This window comes from Anoplopoma fimbria, chromosome 12 (genome assembly GCF_027596085.1).
Source record: "Anoplopoma fimbria isolate UVic2021 breed Golden Eagle Sablefish chromosome 12, Afim_UVic_2022, whole genome shotgun sequence".
Lineage (NCBI taxonomy): Eukaryota > Metazoa > Chordata > Actinopteri > Perciformes > Anoplopomatidae > Anoplopoma > Anoplopoma fimbria.
This window is the reverse complement of record NC_072460.1, coordinates 21,457,324-21,482,504: the sequence shown is the minus strand read 5'-3', so window position 1 is coordinate 21,482,504 and position 25,181 is coordinate 21,457,324. Positions and strand designations below refer to the sequence as shown.

The 25,181-nt window shown below is 39.1% G+C and overlaps 2 protein-coding genes across 3 annotated transcripts in view; one reads left to right on the top strand and one right to left on the bottom strand.

The window, feature by feature from the left end:
- The window catches only part of g6pd (glucose-6-phosphate dehydrogenase), a 12,970-nt gene extending 838 nt beyond the window's left edge, over positions 1-12,132 (top strand). For both annotated transcript variants that reach the window (XM_054609446.1, XM_054609447.1), the window contains exons 2-13: positions 2,970-3,088; positions 6,428-6,465; positions 6,596-6,704; positions 7,379-7,596; positions 7,987-8,145; positions 8,740-8,865; positions 9,618-9,711; positions 9,843-10,029; positions 10,127-10,362; positions 10,513-10,589; positions 10,794-10,886; positions 10,988-12,132. In XM_054609446.1, the coding sequence (XP_054465421.1) occupies positions 2,970-3,088; positions 6,428-6,465; positions 6,596-6,704; positions 7,379-7,596; positions 7,987-8,145; positions 8,740-8,865; positions 9,618-9,711; positions 9,843-10,029; positions 10,127-10,362; positions 10,513-10,589; positions 10,794-10,886; positions 10,988-11,078 (1,547 nt within the window). In that variant the 3' untranslated portion in view covers positions 11,079-12,132. The remainder of the gene's footprint in view (positions 1-2,969; positions 3,089-6,427; positions 6,466-6,595; positions 6,705-7,378; positions 7,597-7,986; positions 8,146-8,739; positions 8,866-9,617; positions 9,712-9,842; positions 10,030-10,126; positions 10,363-10,512; positions 10,590-10,793; positions 10,887-10,987) is intronic.
- Positions 12,133-13,473: 1,341 nt separating this feature from the next.
- LOC129099982 (glycerol-3-phosphate dehydrogenase [NAD(+)], cytoplasmic) lies at positions 13,474-23,935 on the bottom strand. Its single transcript, XM_054609454.1, has 8 exons — positions 23,831-23,935; positions 21,993-22,170; positions 21,576-21,716; positions 21,233-21,371; positions 19,083-19,195; positions 17,818-18,054; positions 14,670-14,776; positions 13,474-14,559 (listed from the first exon to the last, which is right to left on the bottom strand). Exons 1-8 carry the CDS (start codon positions 23,872-23,874, stop codon positions 14,463-14,465), a joined length of 1,056 nt encoding a protein of 351 aa, XP_054465429.1. The 5' UTR covers positions 23,875-23,935; the 3' UTR covers positions 13,474-14,462.
- Between the last annotated feature and the right edge of the window lie 1,246 nt (positions 23,936-25,181).

Here is a 25,181-nt window from a genome sequence, read left to right as displayed (position 1 = left end):
CAATTAATGTTATAGGGCAGTCTATGAAAATAACATGCAACAATTAATGTTATAGGGCAGTCTATGAAAATAACATGCAACAATTAATGTTATAGGGCAGTCTATGAAAATAACATGCAACAATTAATGTTATAGGGCAGTCTATGAAAATAACATGCAACAATTAATGTTATAGGGCAGTCTATGAAAATAACATGCAACAATTAATGTTATAGGGCAGTCTATGAAAATAACATGCAACAATTAATGTTATAGGGCAACAATTCTATGAAAATAATAACCAACAATTAATGTTATAGGGCAGTCTATGAAAATAACATGCAACAATTAATGTTATAGGGCAGTCTATGAAAATAACAACAATTAATGTTATAGGGCAGTCTATGAAAATAACATGCAACAATTAATGTTATAGGGCAGTCTATGAAAATAACAACAATGCAACAATTAATGTTATAGGGCAGTCTATGAAAATAACAACAATGCAACAATTAATGTTATAGGGCAGTCTATGAAAATAACAACAATGCAACAATTAATGTTATAGGGCAGTCTATGAAAATAACATGCAACAATTAATGTTATAGGGCAGTCTATGAAAATAACAACAATGCAACAATTAATGTTATAGGGCAGTCTATGAAAATAACAACAATGCAACAATTAATGTTATAGGGCAGTCTATGAAAATAACATGCAACAATTAATGTTATAGGGCAGTCTATGAAAATAACATGCAACAATTAATGTTATAGGGCAGTCTATGAAAATAACAACAACAATTACAATTAATGTTATAGGGCAGTCTATGAAAATAACATGCAACAATTAATGTTATAGGGCAGTCTATGAAAATAACATGCAACAATTAATGTTATAGGGCAGTCTATGAAAATAACATGCAACAATTAATGTTATAGGGCAGTCTATGAAAATAACATGCAACAATTAATGTTATAGGGCAGTCTATGAAAATAACAACAATGCAACAATTAATGTTATAGGGCAGTCTATGAAAATAACATGCAACAATTAATGTTATAGGGCTATGAAAATAACATAACAATTAATGTTATAAATCTATGAAAATAACATGCAACAATTAATGTTATAGGGCAGTCTATGAAAATAACAACAATGCAACAATTAATGTTATAGGGCAGTCTATGAAAATAACAACAATTAATGTTATAGGGCAATGCAACAATTAATGTTATAGGGCAGTCTATGAAAATAACATGCAACAATTAATGTTATAGGGCAGTCTATGAAAATAACAACAATGCAACAATTAATGTTATAGGGCAGTCTATGAAAATAACATGCAACAATTAATGTTATAGGGCAGTCTATGAAAATAACAACAATGCAACAATTAATGTTATAGGGCAGTCTATGAAAATAACAACAATGCAACAATTAATGTTATAGGGCAGTCTATGAAAATAACAACAATGCAACAACTAAATGTAAAGAAAACATGCAAGTATTGTATTCATATTAGTTTGTTTCTGTACTTTTGCTCTGGTTTATGCTCTTAGATGCTTGTTTAATAAAGGAGATGCACTTATGACTTCTGGTGACTAGTAGTGCTCTTGAATACCTATGTTGAATACACTTATTGTAAGTCGCTTTGGATAAAAGCGTCTGCTAAATGACTGTAATGTAATGAAGATTGAAGATAGAAGACGTAAAACATAAAGAAGGGCAGAGGTCCTGAATATAATCTAGTATATAGAGATTATAATACTGTGGTTTCAGCTACTGGTAATGATTATTTCCATTATTGAATAATCTGACGATGATTTTCTCTATTAATCTTTTTATTTATGAATGTTTTTAATAAATAGAAAAAGAATTAGGAACCCAACGTTCTTCAGTTTACAATCCTAGAAGATTATAGAAGATTAGGAAACCAGCTAATACTCTCGTTTTTAAAGCTGGTATCAGATCATTTTGGTACTTTTCTTTAACATTGCAGTCAATTCATAGACTAACTGTTGCAGCTCTAGGTAAATCATAATTTTTTTTTGATTAATCAATTGTAAAGACAGGACTAGTGTGTTTAAAATATCAGAAAATGGTTAAAACAACCTAATTCTGAGAAAGTGACCGAGGCAAATGGCCCGCTTGTCTGTCCAACTGTCCAAAACCCAAAGATATTTACATTTTTATAAAACATGTAAAATCTGCAAATCCACATATTTGTGAGGCTAAAACTAGTGAATGTTTGGATCTCTTGCTTGAAAAAAACCCTGAAACGATGAATTAATCATCAGAAATGTTGCCAATTAATTTTCTCTCTTGTATATCACCTTTTGACAATGACCTAATAATTTCAGTACCATTCAGTTTGTATCTATTCAGTATGAAAATCTTGTCGTTTACACATTGACCAATGGCTGTGCAGACTTTTCAAATCAGACGCTGCACTGCTTCACCTGAACTGCAACGATTATATAAGGATTATTAGAGCGCTACCAGCCAGGAGCAAAAGTTCATTGGATTCACGCAGGGCTCAACGACTCACAGACTCTCTTCCTAAATTTTTCTTTTTATTTAATAATTGGCAACAGTCCACTTTTCATACCATTCAGAAATAAATGGAAATCAGTCCCTGCCTGGATCAGTCAGACAAATGTAGCCAAAACATTTAAACCGTGCAACATGCCTTTGACAAATGTCAGCTGAAATGCAAAGTTAAACATGGTTTGTAACTAAAACGTCAGACCTCTAGTAGTTTTGTTTTTGTTCTTTTTTTATTGTATCCAATGCAGTTCCTCCACCAGCCAAATGTATATCAATCTTACATTGTGTTTTACATACTAATTATTATGCAAGCCTGGACACACTGTTACATTCCTTTTAGGTAGGGTGCTGTCTGTATGTGTTGTCTTGACGTTGGTTTAACATGTAAAAGAACGTTGGAAAATCTTTATTTATAGGTGTTTTTTTTGTCTGCTTTTTAGAGAAAATGAGCAAACTCCCCCTCTCTCGGTCTGAGGTGTTCGGGGAGCTGAGGAAGGAGCTGCATGAAGATGAAAAGTTCCATCAGTCCGATCACATCTTCATCATCATGGGAGCATCGGTAAGAGCAGGGGGGGAGGAGTCGCAATGTAGTCCGTGAATTATATATTTAAGATGTTAAGAAAAAGGGAACTGATCATGCAAATAACACTTAAGAAATAAAATGAAATGAATAGTCTTAATCACACAAAATTAACTGTTGGATTCATTAAATAATTTATCTTCTGGACCAACCAGGAGCATGTAACCTTTCTCTGTGTTCCCTTATTATTTTTGGCACATTAACAGTTCAGGCCCCTTAGGTAAGACTTGTTGGCCATAATTACAACAAATGGGTGTTGAAATCATTGCAAAGTACTGCAATTATTGCACATCATGTGTGTGATTACGGAACTGTTGAAACTGATTTCACCAAGCTTATGCAAACAAGCACCACACAGTCATCCGAGCTTTCAAAAGTCCAAAATGGAGACAGTGAAAACCTCAAGGTTCCTCTTTGCTTATCAATTAAATATTGAGTAGCACCTCTGACTGGGTAAAACATAAGTCTTAAGCAAATTCCTTGCAAAACCATTGTTCTGCTCATTAAATTAGTTAAATGAAACACACCCCTTTAATGCACCTGTTTATAGAATTTACACAGACTAGATCACTTATAATATATAATAGTTGTATAATAAATTTCATTAGATTAAATACAGTGATAAATTCAAACATTTTATTAGAATTTTGTAGCAAAGAATAAATCAACCAAGTTTGTGACTTTCACTGTCACAGACATAATTAATTTCCTGACTTTAAACACAAGGTTTTAACATCTAGTCAACCTGCAGTCATTCATTGGCTGTGGCCTTCATTCTCTTTCACTGTTACCTCAGTTGGGGAATGAGAGTGCTTTTTTTTGCAGTGTCACTGACAGTCAGCGTTTCTCTTTCAATGGCACAGACTGATCAGGAAGGGCTGGGCTGTGTGTAATCTCTGTTTATTTGGTGAACTCATATTTCTGATTGTGTGTTTGCACCTGTTTATATATCCTCCTGAGACCCAGGGGGAAAAAAAGGGTTTTCATTATTATTATTTTTAACCCTTTCATGCATGAATTATGACAACCTCAGTCAGGATTTTTTTACCAAGTGTTTTTATTGCTCTTTAGGCATGAAAAACAAGATTTGAACTTTAAAAGAGAACTTTTTCAAGGAGATTTTTACATGTCCACTCGTTTTCAACTGAAGAAATATGTATTTAACAAACAAATTAATAAAATGATATATAAAGATGTGAAAACTATAAAATAATATACATATGTATATACAAAGAAAATGTGCAGACTATCTTTTATGATAAAAATAAATAAATAAGCACCCAGGGCACAAAGCCACAAGACACTGCATGCAGATATATATGTATATGTATATATATATGTATGTATATATATATGTATGTATATATATATATATATATATATGTGTATATGTATATATATATGTGTGTGTGTGTGTGTATATATATATGTATACGTGTATATATATATATATATATATATATATATATATATATATATATAAAACAAATAATAAGTTGATCCATACCAGTAATGTGATAAGAAAGGCCCTCCTTTCACGCTTTTTCTATTTCCTCATACTGGTCAGGTGTCAAGTTGAGGAACTCAAATCATTTCGGGCATTTTTAGAACCGTTTCCTCCTTTCTTTGTTACACAACTTTTCTCTCTTTGCATTCTTCTTCCCTACCAGCGTTTCAGTCTAACCAAATGTGGCTCTTTCTCACTTATCTGTTTCTATGATTTAAAGGTTCTTTATATGGAATTCAAAGCACATCTATTGCCTCCACACTGCTCTTAACATGACAAGGGCTGAACCTGCAGCTAGAAGCTTACAGTGCTAACAGCACAAAGACCCTGTCCCAAGGTCCACACACACAGACTCATGGTCTTTAAGGCCTGTCCCACTGTCAAATCGTCAAAGTGCTTGAAGGCTCCTTTACCCACATCTTTAGCTCTTTATTCACACTTTACGTAAGTGTGCAATTCTGCAGACTTTGCCTTCGGGAATTATCCACAGTTTATAGTGTTGTGACTTTAAACACAAGGTTAGCAGGGGAAGTCCAGCGCCGTATTAAAAAGGTAAACACAAAGTACGGCACGTGTTCAGCCTGGCATATGAAATTTACACAGAAACCTTAACATTAAGGATTTAAGATGGTACATAAAAACACATGATACCAAATACAGCTGTATATTCTGTGTGCATTCAATAATATTGAGACTTATCAGACGACAAACATGTCTGCTGCTTTGTCGCCCCTCATTGCACAGTGTTAAAGTCATGCATGACAACTATTACTTGTCGACAACATAACAACTACACCCGGCTGCATACGTGCTGTAGACGCATCCCAAAGCTTTATAACCACATCGTGCTAAAACCACAGATGAACCGTTACGCTAACAACGGTGCACAGTGTTGACTAGTGGTTTTAATAGTCGACTATTATGGGAAACTCCAAGTAGCCATTACAAAGTTGTTTGCTGCTATATTAATGTTTCTCAAGGCTTAAACAGTAATTTCTGCAAAACTTTTTTTTTTTTTTAAAATACTCTTTTTTTTTTTTTTTTTTTGGTTCTTCCCGTTTGTCCAGTTTTTTTTAACATCTAGTCAACCTGCAGTCATTCATTGGCTGTGGCCTTCATTCTCTTTCACTGTTACCTCAGTTGGGGAATGAGAGTGCTTTTTTTTGCAGTGTCACTGACAGTCAGCTTTCTCTTTCAATGGCACAGACTGATCAGGAAGGGCTGGGCTGTGTGTAATCTCACTTCGGTCCTACTTGTTTTATAGATACGTGTGTGTTTCTGAACTTCAGCATACTTTTTCATTTTTATCACTAAGTGTTAACTTCAAGTCATGCCACATATTCAAACATTTACTTACTGATACTAATGATATACTGTATGTATAGCTGTTCAGCTTCATAATAATATGAAAGGTTTGTTCAACAGGTTTGTCCTTCGCTTGTGTTGTGTTATGACATTGCGCATTCCAGACCAAATTAATGACAAACCGACACATTACCTCTTAAACCACTGAGCAACTGGTTCTTCAACATGATTTCAGTTGGCACACAGTTGGTGGTTGGCATTTGCTCTCAGTGGGATTACTAAGGTTGCGCAAACCTCAAATAAGCCAAAGCAGCCTACTTACCTGTACCCAGACTGTGTGACCTGTGGTGCTGCAGCAGCTTGTGTCATGGAAAATAAATTACCACACTGACAAAGTGCATTGGTGCACGGTAAAACAAAACACAGCATCGACACCTAATGATTGTGTTTGTGACCTACGTTTATTTGGTGAACTCATATTTCTGATTGTGTGTTTGCACCTGTAGGGGGATCTTGCTAAGAAGAAAATCTACCCAACTCTATGGTGAGTGAACTTCTGACCCCAGTGAAAGGATGAACCTTCAATAGCGAAGCACAGTCTGAGGACTGATGGTCTTCTAATCTGGACTGCAGCCTCTGAAGTCTGATCCATATGTTTATCTGTTCTCTCCCAGGTGGTTGTACAGAGACGGCCTCCTCCCTGAGCAGACGTATTTTGTGGGCTTTGCTCGCTCTGACCTGACAGTTGATGCCATTCGGACTTCTTGCATGCCATACCTGAAGGTAAAACTGGACCTTTGAGATGCAATTTACAGATAAATCTTTTTGAGGGGAGATTCGAGGTATTCAGAGGAAACGGTAGCAAAAATAGTATCCAAACACTATGTAAGTAAAAACCTTTTAAAGAAAGAAAATAATGTCTTCAGGTCCTTCGTCCATTCCTCCCTCCATCAACGCTTTAAGAATTTAAGCCAATGAACATACAGAGATTTATCACCTTAATCTGCAGCTCCATTCAACTTTAGAGAGCTTTATAGTGAGTTTCAGCGCATTGATTATCTCTACAATCTGCAACTTTACTGTTTTGGTTCATTCCCTCCACTCTCATAGCCTACTTTTCAGCCACAGCAGGCAGCTGTTTTCAGCAAAAACGGTCTATAAACCCACTAGAAAGTTCTCCATGGGAGCTTAAAAGGTGACGATATGTCGGCGTTGGATGAACAGCTTGTTTCTGCTGCCACCAAGTGGTTAAACTAAGTCAGCTCCCATCAGTCCTTTTTTAGACCACAAGTCTTTTCAGAAATGCAACAAATCTTTTCCATTTCATTTATTTTATTCATTACTTAATCATCTTTTTCCTCAGCTCTTAGGGCCTCCATTATTTTCACACACATGCATTTTTTTAAACATCCTTATTAAATCCGCGGATGTGTAAATGTTCCCGCCCTCTGACCCAGGTGACGGATAAAGACGCAGAGCGGTTGGCGGCCTTCTTTAAGAGGAACACGTACATCAGTGGGAAATATGCAGACGAGAGTTCCTTCACCAAACTCGACACGCACATCTTGTCTCTTCCTCAAGGATCCGAGGCAAACCGTCTGTTCTACCTGGCGCTGCCGCCCACCGTCTACCACGACGTCACCAAGAACATCAAGCACTGCTGTATGAGCAAAAAGTCAGTACACTACTTCTGCTTTGTTACGCTGCAACCTATATCCTATACCATAAGTAGGTCTGATGGAGGAGACAAGTGATGCTCAACAGCTTCTATCATCATGTTCTTTTTGTGATCTTTGCCTGGCTTACTTTTAATTCAGATACAATCAGAAAACCCAATTTAAACCCGGTTGTGTCCAACTATTGTGCCATTGAGTTCAATCAAAGTGGACTTGACATGTTTCTTTTCCTCTCTCTGTGTGTGTGTGTGTGTGTGTGTGTGTGTGTGTGTGTGTGTGTGTGTGTGTGTGTGTGTGTGTGTGTGTGTGTGTGTGTGTGTGTGTGTGTGTGTGTGTGTGTGTGTGTGTGTGTGTGTGTGTGTGTGTGTGTGCGCATATCTGTTGTGTAGAGGCTGGAACAGGGTGATTGTAGAGAAGCCGTTTGGACACGACCTCCAGAGCTCTGAAGAGCTGTCCACTCACCTCTCCTCGCTCTTCACTGAGGATCAAATCTACCGTATTGACCACTATCTGGGCAAGGAAATGGTGCAGAACCTCATGGTGCTCAGGTAAGAAAATCATCCTCAGATGAAGGTGCTTTATTAAGTGCATTTGCTTATTAAATGGGATATCGTCAAATGTTTGCTGGTGAAGATGTGTAGAGGAACAAAATCTAAGAGAGCCTGACCTGAACTTATAATAAGCAGCAACAATAAACTGTGTAGGAGATGTATTCACAAAAGTAACCTGGGTCAGATATGTCAGATTTTGCAAATTATTTGGGAGAATGAGTAATGCATGAAAAATAACATTTTATTATGTTGGAGAGAGCAGTCTTGAAACACCAATTATGCCTTTTGAAATACCGCAACTAACCAGCACATATTTCTTTCTTAGAAGTGTTGTGTTTCTCCCTGAGCTTTGAATTCTTTGTGTGGACATGAGACTTTTTTTCTTTTCATTCAAAGGTAAATTAAATTATGCAACAGTTCAGTTTCAGCTGGTTTGAGGTTTAGAAAAGCCTCTGTGAATATCATAAAAAGAAAACCTTAGAAGATTGTTTATGCATGTTGTCACGAACAGCAGTCTTTTTGCACTGTGTGTGATTGAGTTCACACGTGTTCCCCGCTGAGCAGAGAACAATAACGTGATGCTCACTGCAGGTTTGGGAACCGAATCTTCGGGCCGATCTGGAACAGGGACAGCGTGGCCTGTGTTGTTCTCACCTTTAAAGAACCGTTTGGGACTCAGGGACGAGGAGGCTACTTTGATGATTTTGGCATCATCCGGTGAGTGGAGGAAAACAAATCCCTAAAGTTTGTCTTTAAACTTCAATGTTAAAGTTAAATGTTTTAAAGTTCAAGTTATATAAGAATGAGCAGGGAGCAGTAACGGGAGCTTTTATACTGAAATACGGCTTTGTATATTGTGAACTGTTCTCATAGTTAACACTTCCCTTTAACATCCCCCTATTTAGTATTTATAAATTAGGATTCTTACCTCTATTTAAAGTAATCTACAAATAATATATCAACCACTGCTGTCCCTTTCATCTGCTGTGAACACCACCGTATCTCCCAGGTATCAGGCTCCTCATTCAATCACTTCCATTCAAATAAAACAAACAAATCGCTGCGTCAATAAAGCCGACAATTCTGTGCCGTGCGTTTGTTTGGGCATTTGCTTCTGTCTACAGATTTATGACCTTCAATAAATAGAAGCAGATCCGGTCAATTAGTTGTAGGTGTGAGTGTGCTGTGTATCTTTGTCATATAATGTGGTTACCATGGTTACCTGCTGCTTTGCAGGAGGAAAAAGAGTCTGATCATTTTGTGAGAAATTGACTGATTTGGTCAGCGTTCACTTAGTAAGAAATAGTTCCTACAGTCATAGTTTCAAAAGGGCTACACGACCTCAAATGTATATTCCATCCAGACAAAATATATATTACACAATAATATTAATGAATTGTTTGTTTATCATCAGAAGTACAATATTTGTCGTCTTTTGTGTGACCACCTGTTCCCTTTGTCCTGATCAGCGATGTCATGCAGAACCACTTGCTCCAGATGCTCTGCCTGGTTGCCATGGAGAAACCAGCTTCCACCAGCTCTGATGATGTCAGGGATGAAAAGGTACAAAATTGTCTCCCAGAGACCCTTGACACTCTCAGCGCCTCCTCAAACAGTAGTATGAGTATGGTGAGATATGTCACGGTTTATGTTTCTAATGGAGGGTATTTGTTCTCTTGTGCTCGGTTTTGTAGGTGAAGGTGCTGAAGTGCATCACTCCAGTGACCATATCTGATGTGGTGCTGGGTCAGTATGTGGGGGATCCAGAGGGGGAGGGAGACGCCAAACTGGGTTATCTTGATGATCCCACAGTTCCTAAAGGATCAACTCAGGCCACCTTCACCACGGCTGTACTTTATGTGCACAATGAACGCTGGGACGGTAAACACACCATGACCTTTTAAAAAGAAACAAATCCCGCTGATTTCTCCCGTGCTCTCTCATAATGCTTTGGCATTAAAAATGTTTTGCTCCTCAGGTGTCCCTTTCATCCTCCGCTGTGGAAAAGCTCTGAATGAGAGGAAAGCTGAGGTGCGGCTGCAGTTCACAGATGTCCCAGGGGACATTTTTGGAGATCAGTGTCGTAGGAATGAGCTGGTGGTGCGCGTGCAGCCCAACGAGGCCGTCTACGCCAAGATGATGAGCAAGAAACCTGGCGTCTACTTTAGCCCAGAGGAGACTGAGCTGGACCTCACCTACAAGAGCAGATACAAGGCATGTTCAAGCTGATTTGTTTATGCATGGAGCAAGTGATTTAAATAACATGACAAATAAAGATAACGTAGCTATCTATATCTTCAATTTGCTTAGCCAGATTTTTCAAGTCAAGAAAGTAACAATTTTAAATTTGTGTCTTGTTTCCAGGATGTGAAGCTTCCAGACGCTTACGAACGTCTCATCCTGGACGTCTTCTGTGGGAGTCAGATGCACTTTGTACGCAGGTCTGTCTTTGTTTTTCACTAGTGTTGTCTTTATGTTACTGCTTGTAAACTAAACCTGTCAGTGAACCTACCAGTTCTTCGCACTAGATGACGACAAAGTGCATCTTTTCTCTGCCTCAGCATGAAGGAAACCATTGTTAAAAACCTTACATACAGCTATGATGTAATGTCCTCCACCGCATGCTGAATTGTTTGTCTTTGCAGTGATGAACTAAGGGAAGCATGGAGGATCTTCACACCTCTTCTCCATCACATAGACGGAGAGAAGCCCAAACCCATTTCTTACAAATATGGAAGGTAGGAAATGTTGTCACAATGCCCTCAGTTGGAAAAGGGGTTTAATAAAGAGTTTTGATTGTGATTGTTTCTCTTTTTTCTTTTTCTTTTTTTTTTTACAGCCGGGGCCCAGCAGAAGCAGACGAACTTGCAAAGAAAGTTGGATTTCGCTATGAAGGCACTTACAAATGGGTCAACCCTCACAGACTGTGAGCTGTGATGAGATAAGGGAGGAGTAGAGGTAGGATTGTAGGAGGGGTGCAGGAGGGGTAAGTGAGCCGTGTCATGTTACAATGCTGGAGCGTCTTTTTGAGGAAGGAGTCGTTTCCACTATGTGGATCCATCGCAGTAGCAGAAACAAGTTATTATTTCTCAGGTATGGCAATTGTTCCTTGGAACCAGTTCATCAGACATTTAGAAGATAATGATACATTTATGCTGTCATCATGGGCTTACACTGCAGTTTCTGTGGTATTTTTTTTTTTTTTTTTTTTTAAGTTTTCTTCATACATTCATAGCAACTTTTCCATGTTTTATTTGAGAGGTCGGACCAAGTCATTTGGAAGAGGGAACAAAAAAATTGGTGATCAAAAAAAATGTTGAGAACAAAATAACATGTCTGATGAGCTAGCTCCATGTCCGGCTGTCAGGATGGTAAATGGAATGACTGAATAACAATAGCAGAGCAACAACAAAACACTCAGCTGAGTCATGCTCGGGCAGCGTAAGCAGAGGACCAAAGATGGTAACTGAACACCGCAGACACGAGGAACAACAGGAATGATTGTTCACCAGCTGTCACTCTTAATAACCGTTGTGATTGTAAAACCATTATGATTTGACTGCAGTTATTAATCACACTTAGTGGAATTTCTTTTTTTACAACTTGCGTATTCTTTCTGCCTCCTCTTTAAGCTAGATAGACTCTGTGGTTTATAAAAGGACAATGCAGGCGTTTTGTCTTCAAAGCATTCATACTGGAATAGTCTTAAGTGTCCTTATGGACAAACAAAACAAGCTCTGCGTCTTGTTTAGTAGCCTTCTTCTGAGCTTCATTCCCTTTTTGTTTACATGTTTTTTAGGTTTATTTAAGCTGCTGATGTTCATTCTGTATTTGAAAATATTCAGACAGCAGCGGTGTCTAGCACAAGTCAACGTCTTTGTAATGAAGTACTGAATACTGCTGTTAACTGCACATTACATGTAAAGCTAGCTACATTTCCACTACTTGTAATAAATAAACTAGCTTTGCCTCTCTGTTACCGTGTTTTGTGCCCTGTGGTTTTTATTGCCAATTTTGAATATATTCCCTCAAGATGTTCCTAAGATCCAAATCTGTAATCAACCGTCCTACTAGCCAACAAACTGAATCCACTCCAATGATCTGTGAACAGCCTTTATCCTTCTTCTCATTCAAAATAAATAAATTAAAACTCTGCTCAATAACTTTCTGCAAGATAAAGACATGATATGGTATATCATAAAAATATGTCATAGTATAGCTTGTTGAAAAAAGTCCAAGTATAGTATGTCAAAAAAGTGATAAAAAAAAGTAATTGTATAGTATGTTGAAAAAGTCATAAAAAAGCCATAGTATAATATGTTGAAAATAGTCATAATATAGTATATTGAAAAGAAGTCATAAAAAAGTCATAGTGAAATATGTTCAAAAAAGTGATGAAAAAAAGTCATAGTATAGCATGTTGAAAAAAAGTCATGAAAGTCATAGTATAGTCAGTATGGCGATGTTTTTAAAAAAAAAAATCATATAGGAAAAACAATCATTGTATACGTCAAAAAATAAATCACAGTATAGTATGTCGAAAAAGCAATGAAAAAGTCATAATTATAATAATAATAATAATAAGCCTTTATTAGTCCCACAATGGGGAAATTATTTCTCTGCATTTAACCCATCCCGGAGGAGCAGTGGGCTGCAGTGAAGCGCCCGGGGAGCAACTTGGGGTTAGGTGTCTCGCTCAAGGACACCTCGACATGTTGCCGGTAGAGGGGTTTGAACCACCAACCTTGTGGTTACGGGACAAGCGCTCTACCTCATGTGCCACAGCCCATAGTACAAACTGTCGAATAAAGTCATAAAAAGTCATCGTATAGTATGCCGAATTTTTTTTCATAAAAAAAGAGTTTAGTATGTGGAAAAAAGGTCATTGTATAGCAAGTCAGAATAAATCCTAAGAGTCACGGTTAAGTAGGCTGAAAAAATGTATTCAAAAAAGTAATTATAGTTAAAATAAAAAAAGGTTTATACATTTTTTTTTAATAAACCTTCAATTTTAACCCCATTTCCTTAATAAGGGATAAACGCTTTTGTTAACATTAGAACAATAAATGCGTTCATGTTAAGCCTTGATCGAGTTTGTAGTGAACCCTTTTGATTTAACTTTCACTCTCCTACCACTAGGATGGTTTGTTTTTAGAGAATCTGTTTATGTTGTGCTTTATTTTTTATTTTAAAGGTTTTATTTTCCACATACACAAAACAGAATATTCCGTCAGTATTTTTTCATGGAAATTCCCGCTGTGGTGATGTGTATTTAAATAAAGATAATTGAATTTCTAATGCGAGAGAGTGAAAAAGGATTCCAGCGATGATTAGAATTAGTTTATTCACAGACAAATGTTGATCTCATTACAAACACACATGAGTAAACATTAGGCAGGGTCACAATAACAAAATGGAATATTGGACAGATGTTATGTAGTCAAGTCTTTGGTTGGACAAAAAAAAATAAATAATACAAAAAACAGACAATCGCCACAACTTAGCAACCGTGCATTCAAAGGCACTTGCAGTTTTTATGTTTAAAAACAGTTGCTGTGCGATTGACGGTGTGTTAATATACAGTACAAGCCAGGAAACAGTGAATTATGCAAGACACTTTTAGAGCAAACAAAGACAGAATTAAGTGAGGTATTACATTACATGATTAAAATAACATGTGGTGATGGACAGGCATTCACTGGACGGCAACAATAATGTTAGATAACAATAATTCCCCAACAGAAGGCTGTCGATAGGTCTTTGCTGAGTGGTCTGCCCTGCCAACATCTGAATGCATGATGTGGTGCCATATGAACATCCTACAAACATGTTACTAACTGAATGGCAGCCAAGGGTCAGTTAACATTTTAAGAAAAATGTTGTATTATGACTAATTTGATATCCAGTTAAGTCCAGATAAATTGTATTAGTGTTTCCAATTCGGTTGCTTTTCGAGAAAAAGTGACACCATGCATTCTGATTTAATCTGGCTCAGAGGGAAAAAAATAAAAATAAAAAGGCAAAACCAGCCATCTGACAATCGCATGGGAAAAAGAAACCCCCTTTACTAATTATCCTTCAAGTTTCATGTATATGTCAGGAAATAAACGAAAGCACTTAAAAGAAACTCAGTGTTAAGGACAAAGTGGTAAAACTCGAGAACTGAACAAACACAAATGTTACGCAACTTCTTCAAAAAGTGAACTTTGCACTCGGTTGCATGACAGCTGTGGAGTGAATGGTCCCGCGGCTATTTATGTTAATGTAAAGGCACTTGGTCAGTCAGTGTTTTTTTTTTTTGTTTTTTTTTTTTTTTACATGTGCTCTGGGTGGTTCTGCAAACAGCTTATGAACTCTGTGACTGGATGTCCCTGAAAGCAGATCTGATACACTGCATTGAACAGTGGGAACCTGGGAGGAAGGAGGAGGCATTGATGAGTAAAAAAAATAATGCTGGTTTGATGTCTTTTTCTAAATATTTGTGAAATCCTGTAAATGTCTTGTGTTGCGGATTAACTTACTTGTCAATTAGGTTTTTGTGCTTGAGGATGAGATAGACCTCGGCTGCCGTCGCTGGTCCCTGCAGCTTCTGACCGTTCAGCATCTCTTTCTCCAGCTCCTCAATGGACTGACAAGAAACATGAAGTGTGGGCTCTTGTTAAACAAACTCAGTTTTACAAGCTTCTTCAACTTGCATACCTCTGGATCAAAAACATTTATTTTTATTTTTTGGTACAGCGTGCTTAAATATTTGGCCGTTATTCATGTTTATCAATTTCATAATTATTATCTAAAAAGGGTGAGTTATCATTCGTCTTTTTCAGTATTATATTAAGGTTAAAGATTTTATTTTGAAAGACTTATGGCATAAAACAGCAGTGTCTTCACAGTAAAAGCGTGTCTTCAAAACTAATAATGGCACACGAGTTGTAAGTATTTTGTTTCATATTTTAGTCAAGTAACATTATAATGTATTTCTATAGTTTTTCTTAGTTTAAAAGTTGGTTTATGTATGTAAGCTAGACATATTGCTATATCAGCCTTGTTTACTACTATTTATAACTTGTCTAATAATGTACTTAGCTATTTAGTGTGAAGTGCAGAAACTAAATACTAAATAAGATGATAAAATATATTTTTTTAAAGTTGGTTAAAGCTGTATTTCATATGGGATTTTAAACAGCTTTCTGCTCTATAGTGATAAAATGGTGGAGATTTTATTATCCATCCATCCATCCATTTCCTTCCGCTTATCCGGGGCCGGGTCGCGGCCCCGGATAAGCCCGACTTCCACGCGACAGTGAAGAGACGTGTCAACCAAGACAGCCCAACAATGTCCAGAGCCTTTAGCATCTCCGGTCGAATCTCATCCACTCCTGGCGCTTTGCCGCTGAAGAGCTTTTTAACTACCTCAACGACCTCCGCCAGGCATATGGACGAGTCTTCCCCTGAGTCTTCAGACTCTGCCTCTTCCACAGAGGACGTGTTGGTCGGGTTCAGGAGTTCCTCAAAGTGTTCTTTCCACCGCTCGACAATATCCCCAGTCCGGGTCTGCAGTTCTCCCTCCCTGCTGAGCACAGCCTGAGAAAAGCCCTGTTTCCCCTTTCTGAGTCGTCTCACGGTTTGCCAGAACTTCCTTGAGGCCATTTGAAAGTCCTTCTCCATGGCCTCGCCGAACTCCTCCCACACCCGGGTTTTTGCCTCAGCAACCACCGCAGCTGCAGCCCTTCTGGCCAACCGGTACCTGCCTGCTGATTCAGGAGACCCCTCGGCCAACCAAGCCCGAAAGGCCTCCTTCTTCAGCTTGATGGCCTCCTTCACCGCTGGTGTCCACCAGCGGGTTCTCGGATTGCCGCCACGACAGGCACCGATCGCCTTCCGACCACAACTCCTAGCAGCAGCTTCCACAATGGAGGATTTGAACATGGCCCACTCGGATTCCATGTACCCAGCCTCCCCGGGATGCACAAGAAATTATTCCAGAGGTGGGAGTTGAAGACCTTGCGGACAGGATCCTCAGCCAGACGTTCCCAGTTCACCCTCACTACACGTTTGGGTTTACCGGGTCTGTCCGGCAGCCTCCCCCGCCACCTGATCCAACTCACCACCAGGTGGAGATCAGTTGACAGCTCTGCTCCTCTCTTCACCCGAGAGAGAGACATACGGCCGCAGGTCTGATGACACAACTACAAAGTCGATCATAGACCTTTGTCCTAGGGTGTTCTGGTACCAAGTACACTTATGAACCTCCCTATGCTCAAACATGGTGTTTGTTATGGACAGTCCATGACTAGCACAGAAGTCCAACAACAAAGCACCACTCGGGTTCAGATCGGGCAGGCCGTTCCTCCCAATCACACCCCTCCAGGTTTCTCCATCGTTACCCACGTGAGCGTTGAAGTCTCCCAGAAGAACTATGGAGTCCCCAGTCGGCGCCCTTTCCAGAACACCACCCAAGGACTCCAAGAAGGCTGCGCATACTCCGAACTGCCGTTTGGTGCATAGGCACAAACGACAGTCAGAGACTTTCCTCCTGCGATTCCCAGTCGCAGAGAGGTGACCCTCTCGTTCTCCGGGGAGAACTCCAGAACAACGGCGCTCAGCCGGGGGCTTGTGAGTATCCCCACACCCGCCCGGGCCTCTCACCCTGGGCAACCCTGGAAAAGGAAAAAGTCCAGCCCCTCTCCAGGAGTTTGGTTCCAGAACCGGTACTATGCGTGGAGGTGAGCCCAACTATATCTAGTTGGTAGCGTTCCACCTCCCGCACCAGCTCCGGTTCCTTCCCCGCCAGAGAGGTGACATTCCACGTCCCTAGAGCTAGTCTGTGATGCCGGGGGTCAGCACGCCCAGGTTCCCGCCCCAGCCTGCCGCCCAGCTCACATTGCACCCGACACCAATGCCTATCCCTGCGGGTGGTGGGCCCACAGGGTGGCGGCACGATGTAGCTTTTTCGGGCTGGGCCCAGCCGGGCCCCATGTGCCAAGGCCCGGCCACCAGACGCTCGCCGGCGAGCTCCCCTACCGGGTCTGGCTCCAGGAGGGTGCCCCGGTTTCCCTATTCCGGGCGAGGTGCCACAACCTCGCATTGTCCGATTCATTGGGGTTTTGTGAATCGCTCTTAGTCTGACCCCTCCCCCGAGACCACTTTGCCTTGGGAGACCCTACCAGGAGCTATTGCCCCCGACAACACAGCTCTCAGGATCACTGGGGCACACAAACCCCTCCACCACGGTAAGGTGGCGATTCATTGGATTCATTTATTATATTTTAAGTTAAATATATTGATGTATAGCACAGCTTGTTGTCAAGTGGACAAGGTTGGAATTCATAATAACATATATTTATGTATTTATCTATAACCTTTGTATTTATTGTCAAGCACTTGTGGTCGAATATTAAACCTTTATTAAAGACATCTAAAGATAGCGGTGTTTTTGTTTTCCGTCTGGTTCAGTGTGTCCACAGTGGTAATGCACCTACAGATGTGTACTGTTCTGTTACTACTAATTTTAAATATTTATTGAATTTATTTATTGCATTTGTCCACTTTGTTTTTGTATTCAGCCTTTGTTCAACTTCGTCTAGACAGTACCACTAAAATCAAAAATGAGTTAAACATTTCATTTTCCAAAAAGGGGGTAGATGTATTTGATCTAATCTTAACACTCACCTTCCCCGTCTTCACGAAAGCTTCTGCTACTTTGCGGTTGCGGCCGCCGTAGCAGGTCGTGATGAGGTCGGCCACACCGCAGCTCTCCAGGAAGGTCGCGGAGGACACGGGACCGGCGGTGCAGAAAATGCGGGCGAATGCGATCATCTCCATCAGGCCTAACCGGATCACCGCTGCCTTGGTGTTGTCTCCGAAGCCCAGACCGTCACAGAAACCTGCTCCGACCGCAACAATGTTCTGAAGGACGGACGAGGAGGGAAAGTGTTAGAAAAACTCCTGGAAGTTTTGGACATGATGAAGACTATCTGGAGGATCAGCATTCAAATACTGTCAATTAATTAAATTAATTTTCCAAAAAGGAGAATCTTCCCAGACCCACTATCAAAACTGTGATACCCCACTTAAAATACAAGTTCTGTCATAAGACACAAGGGAGATATGTGAAATGGGACACCCTGATAAGCTCTCTGACATTTGAGAATATGGGTCCAGACACTAGCAGATGTAAAAATATATTTTAAATACTAACACTTTGTCTTTATTTGAAAAAGTGCATGCTTTGTAGTTACATTTTCCAACCTACCTTAAAGATATTCCATCTTACAATAATAAAATAATAGAGAAAAGCAGCAAATTGTTGTTTGAGAGGTAGAATAAGAGAATGTTTTGGCATTTCTTCTTAAAATATGATTAATATATTATTCAAATAAAAGTGTTTCAGCTCTTTACAGACATTGGTGACGAGTTACATCTATAATATAGATTTTATGAAGATGAGTGAAGTCTATATTAGGGGATAAATATTCCATCCTCAACATGAATGCCAAATATGAATATAAATCTGTAAATGCTGGCCTTTAGAAGTTTTAAGTAAACTGCTTTATGTTTTATTACACATCTGGGTGCGTTTCCTAGAGGCAGATTTATTCATTCAGTTGCTGCTTAGAGGCAAATCTACCCATTACTTTCTTTGATCTGTCAGCATTCTTAACTGACTGTATGATCTTATTTGACATTTTACTGTTCCAAAGATACATTATATTTGACAGGACTGCAGTAATGGGAGTTACTAAGTATATTAGTTTTGCGTCTGATATCTGCTCAGTGTACAAAAGCAGAGCTGCTCAGGGTTTTGCAGTTCAACTTGGCCAAACTATTTTCTATTCTGCATAACAGTAACTTAGCATGATGACCCAGTGAAAGACATGACAGACATGAACCCTACTTCTGCTGCAGGCAGCTGTGTTTTTATAATAAAAGTTCACCTTCAGGGCTCCACAGATTTCCACCACATCGTACTCCTCCACCACAGTGACTCGGAAGTTGTTGGTCTGCATGAGTTCCTTCAGGAGAGCCCCGTGGTTTTTATTCTTACACCCTGCAAAGAGAAAAAAAAGATCCTTGTTATCTAAACTAGTTAGAATTTGAATTTAAATCATGATCAAAACTAGGGCTAACACCTTCAGATCAGTTGGTCGATGTGTACTTGTTACTTGTTTTGTTGCTATTACAGTGGAAACCTCTTATAGTGATCAAATCTGTCCGAGTCAAATTGATTATGAGCAGATTAGTAAAAACAATATTCTTTGTTTTCTATATTTGTCAAGCAGATTACCACCTAATTTGACATTTGTACATGAATGTGTACATAGATCTAAAGTAATGAAACGGACAGCTTCGCTATTTACGGGCACGCTGCAAATTCTTTTGTCTTGTTCTCTCACCCAGGGGTCGCATGAGGTGAGGCTTTTCTGGCTTTTGGCCGGCTCTGTGTCACTGTAGCGTGGGTGGTGCATGCAGATGAACCTTTGCCGGGGCTCCACGCTCACTCACCCGGTGAGCGGCGTGGAGGCAGACATTGTTCGCCTGCATGTGCTGCCCACGTTGCAGTGGCAGAGTTTCACTTTGGGGGCATTACGCAACCAGGTACTATCAATCCACCTGACAAAAATACATGTTTTCCTGTCAGGATTTCAAAGTGCACCCAGCTGGAAGTAGATGGGTTATGGTGAAGAGAATCATCATGGGAGAAAGGTAAAATAGCCAGCCGTAATCTTTAAATGTTTTCCCATAAATGAAGTATGAAAAGACCCCAAAATAAAGACTATAAGCAGACTACTTAATTACTCTAATAGAATTATCTATCGGAATGACTCTGTCACAAGCTTTTTGATCCATATAAGCGGATGCTTACTGTCACCGTGATCACTAGAAGCGTCTCCCGCCGTATTTAACGATAAGGGAACAATGTAATTATGACAATTATTTAGCCTAGATCTTCCACTAACGTGTCAATGGAGGAAGACTCTGGCTGCTCCCCACGGGAGGAGCTCCAAGGAGAGCAGACTGTCTGCGGACTTGTCTCTCAGATCTCAGAGCGACTATGATGTACAGAGTTGGCGGTTTGAAGGTCCGGATTGGTGGATTAATGCATATATTTACAGGTTTGGCAGTGAGGACTGGCTCTCACATCTTAATTACACATGTATGTACTTTGTAAACCAGGCTTCTCAGGTCACATTACAACCGTTTATCCTGGAATTGTAGCTAATGCATTACAAACCATTGATCCCAGGATTTTAACTAATCCCACTCCATCTTTCACTGAGGAAATTAACATACATTTAAAATGTTTCCATTTTAACTGGTATGATTCTCAGTGGCTGGAAGTCTGCTTGGGTGATTCCTTCGTACAATGGAGGAGACAACATCAATCTCATTAGTGGCCAATATTCAAACTTGCCTGCTTGAATCACTGGTGAATAACCAACTCAAAGCATTTATCTAAAAATATCCTATTTGAGCCTCCATCACTCTGGTTTCAGTTTTAGTTTTGTTGTAAACGATATTGTTTCTTGTATTGGGAAAAAAGGAAGTATTGTTCTGCTGTTTTCATTGACTTGTCAAAAGCTTTTGATACAGTTGATTGATTTCTACTTATTCAGACACTGTTATTTTGGGGAGTGAGAATTTCAGTTGACAAAGATTGTCCTTTGTTGATTACAGCTCTAATTAAAACACAGTAACTTTGCCTCTTTTAGAGTACAGCCGTAATGCTTCAAGGCCTGAAACAAGTTACATTTCACAGCGCTGATCCAACAACTATCAATCCTTTCACAGACTAATAGTAAATCCCATAAAGCATGCAGTCATGTGGTGCGTACAAAGACGTGTAGAAAGCAAATGTCAAGCTGAACTCGCACACGCTGTCATTTACACAGCAAGATTATGCTGATGAAGCAGAAAGCTAGAGAACCCAAACCACAACAAACATACTTCCTGCTTCAAGACTAAAACGTGCTTATTGTAACGTTAAATCTTGATTTTAAAAAAGCGTGCCTTTGTCCGTATTTAATAAGCCTTTCTTTCAAAAAATGCCAATGTTGGGCAATGAAAATATGTATATCAGACTTACCAATAGTGGTCTCACAAAACTTCTCATCAGCAACCTCATTGGCAATGTTGGCCCCCATTAGCACACTCATGTTGATACCAAGCTTCTCCTGGATCACATCAGAGATGAGTTTAAGTCCATCAGGCCCCTCGTCTACGCCCTGGAGGAACGAAAACACACAAGCAGGTTATTTACATAAAGCCTCAGACAGAAGCTGGTATTTGGGTCAAAGATCACACTGCAAAACTGGCTTACTTCTGCTTTAACCTGGAAATGAACTGCAAGAGTCTGACATACAACATGAAGCAACAGCACAAATATTCAGAGACAAATAGGTGAAAAATTCAAAGAGCAAAAGTCCAACCTTGATGAGCGATATCCCCAGTGCATCAGTCTTTATCTTGCCCTTTATGGTGTCACACACTCTCCCAACAAACTGATGTGGGATCACAAATATCAAGATGTCTGCATCAGTGGACGCCTCCACCAGGTCAGGGACGGCCAGCTGAGGAGGAGGAGGAGGGTGAGGAAGAGTTTGGAAGAGGTACGACACATAAAAATCAAATAGGACCAACATTAAAGTCTGGTGTAACAGCCTGATTATAGAGCACATACAGAAAACCTTTATTATAGTGGTTAAATGTATGAAAAAATCTATTATGAGGCTGTGATAGAGGAAGCTTTTTAAGGCAACAAGAACAAGTGCAGATACAAAGCATTATGTACACAAAATACCTCAATGACCCTTAATAATAAACATATTGTTAGAACAGTTTCTTACCACATTTGCTGGCAGCTTGTGCCCAGGAAGGTACTTCACATTTTCGTGGTCACTGTTGATTATTTCAGTCAGTTTGCGCCCGTTCACCGTCTCCTCAAACACCCACATTTTGACGGTGGTGTCAAAATTGGAATTCTGGGCCGCATTGGAACCCACTATCTTGGCAATGGCAGAACCCCTGTGTTGTTAATAGTTACATGTTAGTACTTTATTTACACAAGAAATAAGGTAAAAATTACATAAGTTGAAAGTACATCATGTCTAGAAAAAGAGATCCAGCACAGATTGATTTTGCCCTTTAAGTCTAGATGTAAAAAAACTTCTCAGAGTTAATAATATCACGTGACTCCTGATAATCACGGCCCCTCGTGTGTTTTCTGCCGGTTCACTTTAAAGTTGCTGCTCTTTGATCCCCAGCAGGATGAGTTGGCAGGCAGCACTCGAGATAAGAGGAAACATTTAATTCTGCCCTCGATTCTGTTGTGGACACTGAACTGCCAACCAAAACGGCATTGAGAACTTTTCTGATGTTATGTTTGTTTAGTCCACAGTAATGCTATTAAGGGGATAACAGGATTTTGATGAATTCCTCTTATGATTTAGGCCAACCCATGAATTCAGCATAAGAACACCATACAAAGCATTAATGAGCTTATTTTACTTTAAACCTTTTGTCTTTTCAACAATAGATACAATCCTGAACAAACACTGTGTAACAATTAGGTTTTACCTTACTAAATGCATATTTTCAGACTATAGGATGAAGCTAAAAAGCAATTATAATTCATTGCTTGATTATATGTTTTACCTTTGGGATTTTGAAATCGACATGGTAACTTTTAATTCTAAAGACTGTTGAAAGGGTTTTGAGTTAATGAGAAAAACACCCATTGGGGGCTTCTGTTGGCTAGAATGTAAAGAGATGCCAATTGTAGACGAGTGATTAGATGACGACTGTAAGGTAAACATATTTCTACTGTAGAGGTGCAAAGGAGAAAGAGATAACATGTATTTCTGTTGATGACGGTGTGCAAAACTCCATTGAGAACTCTTCTGATTTAATGTTTGTTTACCCAACAGTAATGTCACTGTAGTATTTAACATGATTTTGATGCATTCTTTTAATAATTTGGGGCAAACACATTAATTCGGCATAAAAACAATAATAAAAAAAAGCATCAATGAGCTTTAAATTTGATTTCTTTCCAACAACAGATACAATCCTTATCACTGTGTATAAAACATGTTTTAACTCATACATTAAATGTGTTAGGTTGATACATTAAAGCTATATGCCGAATTCACTAGATGACTAAAGTGTTCATCCATGGCTTGAAATGACTTTTTACCCATGATGCATTTTGAAGTAAACAAGGTTTAAACTTTAAAATCACACCATTGTTGAATGGGGTTTGGCTTTACAAAAGAGAAAACAAACCATTGGAGGGGGGGGAGATCAGATGGGAGAAATGTAAACCCATGACCACTGTAAAGAGGGGGTGTTGCAGAATAACAGTAACATATGCATGCAGCAGTGGTAATGTAATGAGAGGGAGCCACCATGTTGCATTCATGCTGCAGACACAGTGGACATAACGACACAGCCCCAGTGCCGTAAAGCGTGACTGACATGTGCCCAGTTTTCTGTGCACTCAGCTGGTTTCCTTGCAATGCAATCAATGCTAAAAAAAAACTGCAACAGAAAAAGAAAAAAGCATCTAATTGCTAGTTAATGTGAGCTATCTGGCTCCATGCCCAGGGATGCTAAAGTAACACACATAGATGGCAACATTTAACAATCACACACACACACACACACACACAAACATTAAACTTGCCAGTTTCCAGAGCCAATGATGCAGACTTTCTTCGGTGAAGCCATCGTTGAACCAATGAATAAAGAGAGAAAGAGAGCAGACAGTGCGGCGGTGTGGACCTGCAGCAGAGTTATGCAACAACCAGAGCTGCAGGCAGCATGTCGGGCTTTCATTGGCCAATCAGAGGGGCAGACAAAGGACCCGCCCCTTCAAAGGTCTGGTCACTCATTCATCCAGAGTAGAGGTTAGTAGGCTTAAAGTAATGCGGGCTGAAGTCCCCATGTGAACACTGGCAACTCCCTGCAACAAAATACAATACACTGCTATAGTTATATTAAACTGATACATGTTGTATGAAGTTGTTAAAAGCTCTCCACCACTGTTAAAGTTACATTGCTGTTTTATATTTTATTCCTGAAAATCCTTTTGACTGGTACTTATTTCTCTACTTATTGCAGTTACATTGCTGAACTTTTTTTTGTAAATGAGTACAAATGTTAAACTCTCCACCACTGTTTTATATTTTATTCCATCCAAACTATGAAGGAACACATAGAAAATCCAAACTTTTGACTGGTACTGTATTCCTGAAAATCCTTCTCTACTTATTGCAGTTACATTGCTGAACTTGTTCTTGTAAATGAGTATTTGTATTGCATGGTAATGTTACTTTAACTACTACTTTAACTCTACTAAAGCACTGTGGGTTTGCCTTGACTTGTGTCTTCATTCAATGGTTTTTCTTTATTTTTATTCTTATTTTTTTTTCTACATTGTAGATTAATATTGAAGACATCCAAACTATGAAGGGAAACATATGGAATTATGTGGTAAACAACCCAGAATATGTTTTATATTTTATATTCTTCAAAGTAGTTGAATGAGAAGGTGTGTCCAAACTTTTGACTGGTACTGTATTCCTGAAAATCCTTCTCTACTTATTGCAGTTACATTGCTGAACTTTTTCTTATAAATGAGTATTTGTATTGCATGGTAATGTTACTTTAACTGCTACTTTAACTCTACTAAAGCACTGTGGGTTTGCCTTGACTTGTGTCTTCTCCACAGTACATTCACAGGATCTAGCTGAGTGTTGAATTGTCACCGTACAGATTATAGCTGGCACATTAACAATAAAAAAAACAAGGTCACTGTGGGAGAAATTATTTTGGTCTGGAGGATTTAGACAAAAGGGGAATTTGTTGCATAAGAGTTGGAACTAACAGACGAGAAGGAAGTAACAAAACTCCAGATTCATCAGTCTGGTTTCTACCAACAAAATGTAAATTACTTTACACAGTTTTGAGCTTAAAGTTTTCATAAATATACCTCCAACGCAAACATTCGTATAACGAAGTTCAATGCTGTTTCC